This window comes from Corythoichthys intestinalis, chromosome 4, assembly GCF_030265065.1.
Source record: "Corythoichthys intestinalis isolate RoL2023-P3 chromosome 4, ASM3026506v1, whole genome shotgun sequence".
Classification (NCBI taxonomy): Eukaryota; Metazoa; Chordata; class Actinopteri; order Syngnathiformes; family Syngnathidae; genus Corythoichthys; species Corythoichthys intestinalis.
In genome coordinates, this window is record NC_080398.1 from 8,317,578 (window position 1) to 8,328,693 (window position 11,116).

At 53.8% G+C, this 11,116-nt stretch overlaps 2 protein-coding genes across 4 annotated transcripts in view; one reads left to right on the forward strand and one right to left on the reverse strand.

The window, feature by feature from the left end:
* The window catches only part of LOC130914226 (transmembrane protein 79-like), a 7,017-nt gene extending 4,939 nt beyond the window's left edge, over window positions 1-2,078 (reverse strand). For 2 of the 3 annotated variants that reach the window (XM_057833225.1, XM_057833224.1), the window contains exon 1: window positions 501-2,078. The gene's annotated coding sequence lies outside the window, so the exon portion shown is untranslated. The remainder of the gene's footprint in view (window positions 1-500) is intronic. The other variant, XM_057833226.1, reaches the window with a different exon arrangement.
* Window positions 994-10,556, forward strand: LOC130914223 (rho guanine nucleotide exchange factor 2-like). Its single transcript, XM_057833220.1, has 21 exons — window positions 994-2,081; window positions 3,373-3,520; window positions 3,579-3,646; window positions 3,736-3,799; window positions 3,864-3,996; window positions 4,067-4,170; window positions 4,253-4,396; window positions 4,470-4,711; window positions 4,775-4,900; window positions 5,697-5,814; window positions 5,885-6,133; window positions 6,206-6,282; window positions 6,362-6,534; window positions 6,603-6,670; window positions 9,003-9,200; window positions 9,267-9,394; window positions 9,480-9,521; window positions 9,587-9,637; window positions 9,709-9,966; window positions 10,029-10,188; window positions 10,359-10,556. Exons 1-21 carry the CDS (start codon window positions 1,686-1,688, stop codon window positions 10,406-10,408), a joined length of 2,997 nt encoding a protein of 998 aa, XP_057689203.1. The 5' UTR covers window positions 994-1,685; the 3' UTR covers window positions 10,409-10,556.
* The last annotated feature ends 560 nt before the right edge of the window (window positions 10,557-11,116 follow it).

Here is an 11,116-nt window from a genome sequence, read left to right on the forward strand (position 1 = left end):
AAAACACAACCATCCATTGACAATGAGAAAAGAAAAGTAACATCTAGCGCAGGTGACCATTTGAAAAGAAGTGGCGTCACAGATACCGTATGGCTGTAAAAAGTCGTGAAGTACAGAAAAATGTACTGAAGTACATGCAGTTACTAAGTAGTTTGTTACATTCCACAACTGAGTATATTTGGCGAAATTGATTTCAGGTTTGGCCTGGCGGTCACGGAGGGAGAGCTAGCTCTATCTCGTCTTAACCCTGTGAAGCGCAACAGAATGTGGGCTGAAATGAAGAGTCTGGTGTTCATCATTTGATGTACGGATGGAGCGATAAAAACTAGGGCCGCGGCCCGTAGTTTGGATACCACCGCCCGACCGACCGCTTTCGGCGTCAAGGATCGGATTGTTCGGCGATCGTGGCTCCAACTCGCCAAAGTCGTCGCACTTTGCGTTGATCGGAAGCTAACGACGGCGAGGAAGGAAGGAAGGAAGCAAAGTCGATTTGAACTGACCCTTACGTCCCCTTTTCAGTTTCCCTTCTCTGCCGAGTGCTCCGAACGAGAAACCAAAGGCGGAAGAAGGACAAAAGGTGGCAGGCAGGAAGGCAGGCTTTTTTTTTTTTTTTTTACTTCAATAGGTGTGTTTGCTTGCGCGACCGACCGACAGGTGAGCGACCTTAAGGCAACGCCCTCGGAAAGCGGAAGTAGACGGTTGATTTCAAACAAAAAGACAACTGCGCTTGATTAAAAAAAAAAAAAAATCCCCTCTCTCGTGGCGAATTTAGCAAAAAGATGTTCGCTTTTCTTTCTTCCAGCTTCAACTTTCCATTTGCAAAGCTGGAAGGGACGCTCCTTGTTCGGCGTTTTGTTTCGGTGCTTTCTCAACACCCGTACGTCCACACTCAAACGGAGTCATTTTTCAACGGCCGAGTTGAATTGTTTTTTTTTTTTTTTTTTTTTTTTTTGTATCTGCGGAGTCTTTTCAATATTACAACTGTTCACACATTCGATTTGATATAGGCAATATTTTTTGTGCGCAGTAAAAAAACCTGTCATGTCGTTTGAAACGACGTGACACGTGTCTTTTTCCTTATTGTTGTGTATTGGGATTATTACACTATTGATCTGCAATACCACCATAGCGCCGCCAGTAGGCGTCAGTATGTGATTGTGCATGGATTGGAGTTGGAAAGGAAATAAATGCTCGCCTGCCCGGTGTATTCATTCGGCCTTATGATACAGTCTTGAATAGAACACTGATGTTTGGGTGACTTGGCCTCAGTTGACTGCGCATTTCGAGCCATAAAGGCACTTTTGATGGATCAAAACGTTTGTTTTTCTCTCATTCACATCATGAACACGCCTTTTATTGAGCTCATTTGGAAAGGGGTGGGATTTTTCTTTCCCAAACACCAAGGTGTCCTCTTTTTTCGTACGTTTCCGTACTGAACGGATCATTTGGCCATTTGGATCGTGACGTGACGTGTCTGAGAATCGTTGGCTCAACATGATGTTGGTGCGAACTAAATGGAATGAAGGCAAACCCAAGAAATCTTCCGAGAGGATGACAATGTCAAAGAAATACAGCGAAAGCAAAGTAAGCGGCGTGGTGACGTCAGCCCCGTTTGTTTTTTTTTTCACGTTACCGCCGCCGGTGGGTTTGGGGGGGACGCGGCAGGTTCCACGTCATCCGCAAAAATGTGGAGCGGTCAGGTGACTTCCGGAAACCGCCCGGGTGGCCGACCGGCGTCACGTGGTCAGAGGGGCCCCGCGCCATTGGCCCGAGGAGTCGGCGGCGGGCCGAGCTCCCGTTGGTCGAGCGGCCGTCACTCCCGCCGAAGCTCCGCCCCCTCCCGCTCTCCGGCGCCCGCCTCCCCTAGCCTCCAGACCGCACGGCGCTGGCGGACCGGTCCGGGATCCGAAGGAAGGAAAAGAAAAGCTGGGAACGCCGGCCGGAGCGGAGATCGATCGCCGATTGGCTATTTGCTTTCGTTTATTCTGCCGGTCGGTCGGCCGGCCGGCGTGATGTCCCGGCTGCTGGAGGGAAAGAATAAAGACAAGATGAAAGACAAGATGAAAGAAATGAACGCCAAGGTGAGCTCCCCACCGCCACCCCCCCCCTTCCAGACAAACAAAAAGAAGGAGCCCGTCATCGATCATCGCTGATCCATAATTGGCTGCCCGATGCTTGATTTGGCGAGTTTTTCTTCTCTTCCGTTTTTTTTTCTTTTTTTTTCCACCCCCTTTCTCCCTTCTTTCCTTCCTCCCTCCCTCGTGTCAATTTGCTCGCCCCACTTTTTTCTTTCCTTCGTGCTCTCCGACCGACCGCTTTGCGTTTGTCACACTGGGTGCGCGTGCACGCTCGATCGCAAACAACTTAGCGGAAATGTTGCCTTCGGGGCGGAAAGAAAAGAAAATGTTTTATGGTGTGTGTGTGTTTGTCGTCGGGCGCGTCTGCGCGTGCGCCCGTTTATGAGCGTTTGACTTCTTTGGCGGTTGTGCGCGCGTCCGTTACTCGCAGCGTGGCCGCTTTGTCCTGCAGAGGAAACGGACGGGCGGGGGGAGGGGAGGGGAGGTCCGATGCGCACGCGCGCGCGTATCAGGAAGTACTGCATCGCCCTGCCAAATCAAACTGAGCCGCTAAAAAAAGCCAAACAAAACAAAACAAACAAACTCCTTATATTTGACGAGACGGCGATAAATAGACGTCCCATCCTCAAATGAATCGCGGCCGACGAAGACGCTCGTATGTTCATTGGTGTGAGTTTACTGCCGTCTCGTGACGTGCGCGGGCAGGGAGACACGCACGCACGCGCGCGCGCGTCAGCTGATTTGTCCCCCGAAACGTCTTTTCACGAGTGGGCTTGCCCTCTCAAGAAATAAGTTTGTCAACCTATTTCACTTTTTCCATTTCAACTTTGAATACAAAAAAAGTTGGACTTGAAGTAGGGTATATCAATTCATCCAAGGGGGACAGGACAGGACTCCGAATGGCCCATCTCAAAAACGGCGCCAAACGTAGACGAGTGAGCAAAAAGAGCTCGGTTGTCTATTCTGTCTCTTTTCAGGGCAAGCTGCATGGCTCCACATTCACTTACTCATTCAATCTAGTGAGTAGTTAGCGATGAAAACCGACTCATCGCGTCTACTTAGAGTCTTAAGTTGGTCGGAAGTCGGAAGATTTTTGTCCAGCGTGGTGCGGGTTCCCAGCAAACGTGACAAACGCCACGCATCAACTCTTGTATCGATCGTGCACAGACACGTACACTTCCTCTCCTCTGCTGTGCTCTCTGTCCGAGTCAAAAAAAAAAAGAGAAGTGGCCAATGTTGCATTGGAAGAATATGCGCTTTTCATTTCCGGAGGTCATTTTGATTGTGTCGTCAGAACAAAGAGAAGGAGCGGGTGAAGGAGCGCGAGAAGGAGGCCCGGACCAACAAAGGTCACCTCTTCACCTCGCTCACTGTCTCGTCCACCACCTTGTGCTCGGCCTGCAACCGCAGCATCACCGCCAAGGAGGCCCTCAGCTGCCCCGGTAACGTTAGGAGCCCGACGGCCCAAGTCCGCTCGCCTTTGACCCTTTTTATTCGCAGGCTGCACCGTCACCATTCACAACCGCTGCCGAGACAGCTTGGCCAGCTGCGTCAAGATGAAGCAGAAGGTATCCGTCGCCGTTCCAAATCGACAGACGTTATTGACTTTAGCGGCACACGCGGCGTGGCTGAAAGCATCGGCGTCCGTGCTTTCCAGCAACAGAAGCTGGCGATGGCGAGGAACAGTTCGGCCCTCCAGAACGTGGCCCTGCGGACCAAAAGTGAGCGGACGAGGTTTGTCCGACACGTTCGCCGGCCGAGACCTAACCGCTTCGCCGCGTTCAGGCCCGAGCGTCAAGGAGAGGCCCAGTTCGGCCATCTACGCGTCGGACAGCCTCCGCCAGTCCCTGCTGGGACCCCGACGGGTCCGCTCGGGCCTCTTGCTGGCCAAAAGCGTCTCTACCAATAACATCGCCGGGTGAGTGCCGCGTCACGCCGCGGGACGACCGCCTTCCCGACCGGGCTGACGGCGAAGCGCGTCCGTCCAGGGCCGGCGAGGACTCGGTCGGCCTCAGGAGGATCCTGTCCCATTCCACCGAGTCGCTCAACTTTCGGAGCAGGACCCTATCCATGGAGTCGCTGACGGACGAAGGTGCGTAGTCGCTCTCTCTCTCTCTCTCTCTCTCTCGCCCGCCCGCCCGCCCGCCTGATGGCGGGAACGGCCGTTTTCCCAGGAGACTGCTGGTGGAGCCCCCTGCTGGAGGAACTGCAGACGGAGGGTCGCGGCGTTCAAGCGGACAGTTGGAGTCTGCTGGTGGAACCCAAGTTCCTCCAGAGCCTCCACAAAGACCTCATCAAACAGCAGGACGTCATCTACGGTAGGCCTAGCGCCCCCGCCCGTCCGCGGCGACGTCCCGCTCGTCACCGCGACGCCGTCTGCTCGCCGCGCAGAGTTGATTCAGACCGAGTTTCACCACGTGCGGACGCTGCGCATCATGGAGGGCGTGTACCGGCGCGGCATGCTGGAAGAAGTGATGCTGGAGCCCGGGGTGGTTCACGCCATCTTCCCCTGTCTGGACCAGCTACTGGAGATCCACGCCGCCTTCTTGGCCCGGCTGCTGGCTCTCAGGAAACGGGGCGGCGGCGACGCCAACTTTGTGGTCTCCGGCGTCGGAGAGCTGCTCCTCGCGCAGGTGACGCCGAGCCGTCCCGACGTCGGCCCCGGCCGGCCGGGCTGACCGCGCGCGCTCGTGTAGTTCTCAGGTCAGAACGCGGACGACGTGAAGAAAGTTTACTCGGAATTTTGCAGTCGGCACCCCAAAGCCGTCAAACTCTACAAAGAGACGTTGACGCGGGACAGAAGACTGCAGCATTTCATCAGAGTAAGTAAGCCGGTTGACCTCCACCCGAATCCGGGCTAGGACAGGAACCGGAACTTGTATCTGCCTAGCAACCTTGACCTAGAGCTAACCTTTCATTTGGACCAGAAGCTAGTAGAACTGGACCAAAATGCAGAAGGTAGAACCGGTCCAAAGATCATCAACAGAAGCTTTGGTCCACAAGCTAGTTTGCGATGGCACTTAGAGAGCCTCTTTCAGTTGTGTGAAAAAGTGCAACATTCACAGCCAAATTCCAAAGAGATGCGCAAATGTCAAAATAGGACTGGAACAGACCTGCCTGCCTGCCTGCCTGCCTGTCTTGCCACACCCACCTTCAAAAAGAGGGTTGCTTGAGCCGTCTAGAACAGGGCCGTCCAAATTAAGTGTGGCTGGGACTTTTTCATCAATCTGGTCTGCGAGTAGAATCAGTTCAGAATCAGGTCAGGTGCCGCTAATTTCAGCGTTGGTTCTGCGCCAGATCTGTCAGAGGAAAAGACCGCACCCGCGAACATACGCTCCTAGATTATCGGTCTCGCTCGTTGCGGAGGAGGCGATCGGACACTTTTTTTGGAAGAACATTTGGAGTCGGTCTCCTTCCCGGCATAGTTTCTGAATAGCGCTTCTAAGGTCGCTCGCCCGGAACAAAGCTCGGGGTTCGTCGTCTTCGTCGCAAAGAAAAGTCCGATTGCCTCCGTCGGCCGTCGAAGCCGGCCTTTTACCGACCGGCTTTACCGTCCCGCTTGCCTCCGTCGGCCGTCGAAGCCGGCCTTTTACCGACCGGCTTTACCGTCCCGCTCAGCGCGCCTGCCGCGGGCCCCTGCTGCGTCGCCACGGCGTCCAGGAGTGCATCTTGCTGGTCACGCAGAGGATCACCAAGTACCCGGTTCTCCTCCAGAGGATTCTGGACAACACCAAAGGTACGGCACTTTCCGTCGAGAACGGCCGGCCGGCCGCCCTTCCTCGGCGCGCTAACGGGGCTCCCGTCAGGCGACGAGGACGAGGCGCGGGCCCTCGGCCGGGCCCTGGTCCTCCTCAAGGAACTGATCGGCTCGGTGGATCGGGAGGTGCTGGAGCTGGAGCGCGCCGGGAGGCTTCAGGAGGTCCAAGCCCGGCTGGACCCCCGGGCTCGAGCGGAAGTCCGCGGCGGAGGCGCCTTCCGAGGCGGAGAGCTCTCGCGACGGAAGCTCCTCCGCGAGGGCTCGCTCCTCTGGAAGGTCCAGGGCTCCAGGATGAAAGGTAGGACGGGCGGGCAGGGACGGGGAAGCAGCCCGGGCCGGCCTAACGGGCGCGCCTTTCTCGCCCGTCCAGACGTGCGCGTCCTGCTGATGTCGGACATCTTGGTATTCCTCCAAGAGAAAGACCAAAAGTACACCTTCGCGTCCTTCGTAAGTGCTCGCCGAAAAGCGCGGTCGCTCCCTCCCTCCGGCCCGCCCGCGGTAGCTAGATGACGCACGCGTGTGACAGGACAAGTCTCCGGTGGTGTCTCTGACCAAGCTGATTGTCCGAGATATAGCCAATCAGGAGCGAGGCATGTACCTGATCAGCGACTCGGCCCCCCCGGAGATGTACGAGCTGCACGCCGCCTCCAAAGACGAGAGGCGGGCTTGGATGAACGCCATACAACAGGCTTCGGTCAGGTAGCGCTGGCGCCGCCCCACCCGCCCCGCCCCGTCGGAGCGGTCCTTTTTACTCTGTCTCTCCTCAGTTGTCCGTCCAGAGAAGACTTCCCCCTGATTGAAACGGAAGACAAAGCTTTACTACGCCGGCTTAAAGGTGACGCTTGGTTATCGGTTCAACTCGTCCCGTCCGTCTGCTATCGCCAAGGGTGTAACTTTGAGTGGAACATTGGGGGGTTGAGATTTCCACCTGAAGCAGGTCTGAGGACACGGCACAAAAATCTTTCAATGCCTCAATTATATGGATTTATCGACGGAAACTGCAGACCTGCCAAAATGCCCCCAAAGCAGCAGGCAGGAAGTAATGTCCCCAAATCTATAGGAAGTGACTCCAAAATGAACAGGAAGAAGTGTCGTAGCAGCAAAGCTAATATGGCAATTCCTGCAGAAATGGCATCTTCTACTTTTGACCGCTAATGCGAAAATCGACCACATTGGCATGTTTACAATAGCCTACCTTTGAAATGCAGTGGTATGAAAAAGTATCTGAACCTTTTGGAATTTCTCACATTTCTTCATCAAATGACCATCAAAGTGGTCTGATCTTTGTCAAAATAAAATACAGTGTCTGCTTGAACTAAAAGCACGCAAACATTTATAGGTTTTCATATTTTAATGAGGAAAGCATGCAAACAGTGACAGAAAGGGGAAAAATCAGTGAACCCTCTGCCTAAGGAGATTTAAAGAGCAATTGAAACCAATATTTAGCAAACATTTTTAGTCAGGTGTGTGCCCAATCCCTGACGAGGGGTTTAAAGCTACCCTGCCCACTATAAAACACACACCAGGCATTGTCTGATGCGCATCATGGCTCGGTCAAAATAGCCGTCTGAACACCTGCGATCAAGGATTGTCGATTTGTATAAACCTGCCAAAGGATACAAAACCATCTCTAAAAGTCTGGATGGATGTTCATCAATTGACAGTTGTCAACAAATGGAGAGTTTGCCACTGTTGCTTCTCTCCCAAGGAATGGCCGTCCACCAAAGATGACCCCAAGACTTCGTCCACCAAAGATGACCCCAAGACTTCAGCGCAGAATACTCAGAGAGGTAAAAAAAAAACAGTCCGAGAGAATCTAGAGAGAATTCACTGGCACAATCCAATATCTCTGTGCACTCATCAACTATATGGCCAAGAATGGTGCATGAGAGGACCTCACGGAGGAAGCCACTGTTTTTTTTTTTTTGGTGTGTGTTTTTTTTTTTTTTTTTTTTTTTTTTTTTTTTTTTTTTTTTGCTGCTCGTTTAATGTTCGCCAAAAGGCACTTGGACACTCCACAGAAGTTTCGGCAAAATATTTTGCGGACCGATGAAACCAAAATTGAATTGTTTGGGAGTAACACACAATGTCATGTGTGGAGGAAAAATGGAACAGCAACACCTCATCCCCACCGTGACGCATGGTGGAGGGAGCCTCATGATTTGGGGCTGTTTGCTGCCTCAGGGCCAGGATAACTTGCAATCATTAATGGAAGGATCCATTCAAAAGTTTGGCAGGAAAACCTGAGGCCGTCTGTCAGACAGTTGAAGCTAAAAAGAGGATGGACGCTGCAACAAGACAAGGATCCAAAACACAGAAGTAAATCAACTGTAGAATGGTTTCAGAAGAACAAAATACACGTTCTGGAGTTGCCAAGTCAAAGTCCAGACTTGAACCCCATTGAGATGCTGTGGCATGACCTCAAGACAGCGATTCATCTGACTGAATGACAGCTATTTTGTAGAGAAGAATGGGCCTGATCGATGTGCCGGACTCATCTGCAGCTACAGGAAGCGTCCGGTTGAAGTTATTGCTGCCAAAAAGGGGGGTGGGGGGACAAAATATTAAAAGTGATGGCACAGTTTTTTGTTTTTCATCTGTCTGATTTTGACAAAGAACAGATCACATTTGGTGGTGATTTCATGCTGAAATGTGAGAAATTCCAAAAGATACTTTTCACTTTCAAGATACTTTTCAGATACTTTTTCATACCATAGTAATTATGATAAATTGTGTCTGCTTTGGATTATTGACTGAGTTGCCCCCCGCCATCAATTTTGCCAACGTCTTTCTTAGAACGGACTACCGTATGCGGAAATCTCAAGCACTCCTTTGGTAAAGAGGACCAACGGGGGGCGTAGGCTGCGCTTTCCCTTTTTGAGTCTGCGTGTCGGACGCCAATTTTCATTGGTCTTGGATGACGGACACAGGGGTCTTTTCTCATATCCGTTCTCTGGCAAAAGTGCAGATTTGGTCATCTTTGCGCCAATTTAGTGACAATTTCTTGCTGCTTTTTGATCCTTAGGGCCTTAAACCTTTCTCGTTAAAATAGCCCTACCATGAAAAAGGTCAAGGAAAGCAGACGGACGGCACCAATGGTCCTCCTCGTAAGAATTGCAAGAAATGTATGTATTATGCCAATCCCTTTGGTCTTCTTCTCCTCTCAGCGGACATCTTGCAGAAGGACCGCGAGGTGTTGGAGCTCCTTCAGGAGCGCGTGACGTTGTTCTCGGAGCTGGCGGAAGCCACGGGAAGGAGCGCCGCGGGAGACGGCGCCCCCGAAGCCAACTGCAGGAAGTTGTTTCGAGCGGACGGCGCGCAGGCGCCTCCCGCCGAGCCGCTGCTGACCGGCGCCATCCGCGAAGGTCGGGCGCCATCCCTCGCGTCGGCCGTCCGCCCCCGGAGCTGACCCTCTTCTTCTTGACCCGCAGTGGACAAGCTGGGCCTCCTGCTGGCGGGATGCCGCATCATCAAAGCCTGCGTCGTCAACGGCGACCTGGAGCGCCCGCCTTCTGAAAATGCCTCGCATCCTGCTTCGTCGGAGCCGGACTCTTCAAAGGTAAACGGACCTACCGACGACATCGCCTCACGTGTTGCGGATGTTGCGTAAGCAAAAGTTCCTTTTGGCCCCCCCTTCGTGGCAGGACGGCAACGGAAACCGGCCGCAGGAAGACACGCTGAAGGAGGTGAGCGCCGACCGACCGCAAGCGCGCGTCGGCGTCCCACCCCGCTCATCGTACGCTTTCCGCAGGAAGTGCGCCGGCATCTGGTCGGCGCGAGCGCGCAGCTTCACGCCCTTCAGGTCGGAGCTCCGGCGGGTCGGCCGAGCGTCCTCTCCATGCGCTGACCCGTCCGTCCGCTCTCCCGCTCCAGGCCGCCGTCGTTCGCCAGGACTCGGCGGTAGAGCTGCTCGTCGGGCCCGCCTCCGGACCCCGCCTCTGTCGCTCGGTGTCGCGGGACACGGGCCTGGACGCCGGCGGCGAGGCGGCGCTCTTGAGGCGGCAGGTGGAGCTCCTGCAGGAGGAAGTCAAGCGGCTGCGGCGCAGGGAGGAGGAACCCGGGAAAAAGGAGGGGCAGCCGGGCACCAGGAGGAGCAGCGACGGAGACTTGAGCGACGTCATCCGGGGAGAGGTAGGGAACGCTCCGCCGCCGCTTCCTCCGAAAGCTCTCCTTGACCCGCCGACTTTAAACAGGGGAGGAGGCGGCGGGGCAGCAGAGAGCTGGAACTCCACCCCCTGGCTCCGTTGGCCACCCACGACCCGCTGGACCAATTGGACGGCCTTCAGGAAGCCAACGAGGAGGAAGAGGAGCCGCAAACGCTGAAGATTTCTCCTCGTTCCGACAGTCCCAGAGGTCAGACGTCCGCCGTCTTATTTGGCCCCGTCCCCGTCCCTTTTTCCGCCGGTTGTAAAAATGGCTGGTAAAAGGGCAACTGCTTGTGAGCATGTAGAATGGATGAAAGAACTGCCCGCCCGTCTTTGGTTGTGTTCTGCTCCGGCCTAACGTGACCTGTGATCTTTCAGACCTCCAAGACATCCCGGAGGAGAGCGAGTGCGGAGCGGACCCCAGTTAACACCGCGCGGCATCCCGCTCGGCCAAATATGGCCGAGACGCGACCCGAGGAAGAGAGCGCCCGCTACGCCCGCTATTTATTGCTTTGTCTCGGCGTTTGGAGAAAAGACCGAGAGTCCGTTCCGGTCGGCCGTTAGCAAAACGGAGCGGAGACGGACGACGGCCCGTCGGACCCTCTGGGGATACTCCTTCTTCCTCTCTTTTCTGAACAAAACAAATTGGAAAAGAAGGCCCGCTCCACGGCCTTTGTTCGCTAAAACGGGCACTAGCCGGAACCGACCGACAACAACGGCTTGGAGTTTGTCAGTGCGGCGTGCCGCCGACCCTCCCGCTTCAAATGGATCGGCGCCATCGATTGCAGCCAATGAGCCAGCGACAAAGAATTTCCTGCCAAACAATTTCAAAAATCGGGTAAAACAAATGGTATGGTTTGAAAAGTTTGCGCGACCCCTTTAAAGGAGCGCGCTCACTCCACTTGAAACCTTTAACCCTTTGTCCGGCAAGCAGAGGTGGCTAAAGTAGCCAAAAAGTAAGAGTAGCGTTACTTCAAAATCATATTACAAAAGTAAAAGTAGTCATCCGAAAATGTACTCGAGTAAAAAAGTATTTGGTGAAAGAATACTCAAGTCGTGAGTACCTCCTTACGATGTTTATTTATTTAAAACAATGTTTTTTTTTTTCTCAGCGCAAACTTATCTATATGGTGTGT

Bases quoted from the DNA above. Each gene is read 5' to 3' on its own strand.
- LOC130914223 (XM_057833220.1), top strand. From the start codon at position 1,686: ATGTGGAGCGGTCAGGTGACTTCCGGAAACCGCCCGGGTGGCCGACCG. The intron at 4,397-4,469 runs GTAGGCCTAGCG...CTCGCCGCGCAG, and splicing joins ACAGCAGGACGTCATCTACG to AGTTGATTCAGACCGAGTTT. The intron at 9,522-9,586 runs GTGAGCGCCGAC...CGCTTTCCGCAG, and splicing joins AGGAAGACACGCTGAAGGAG to GAAGTGCGCCGGCATCTGGT.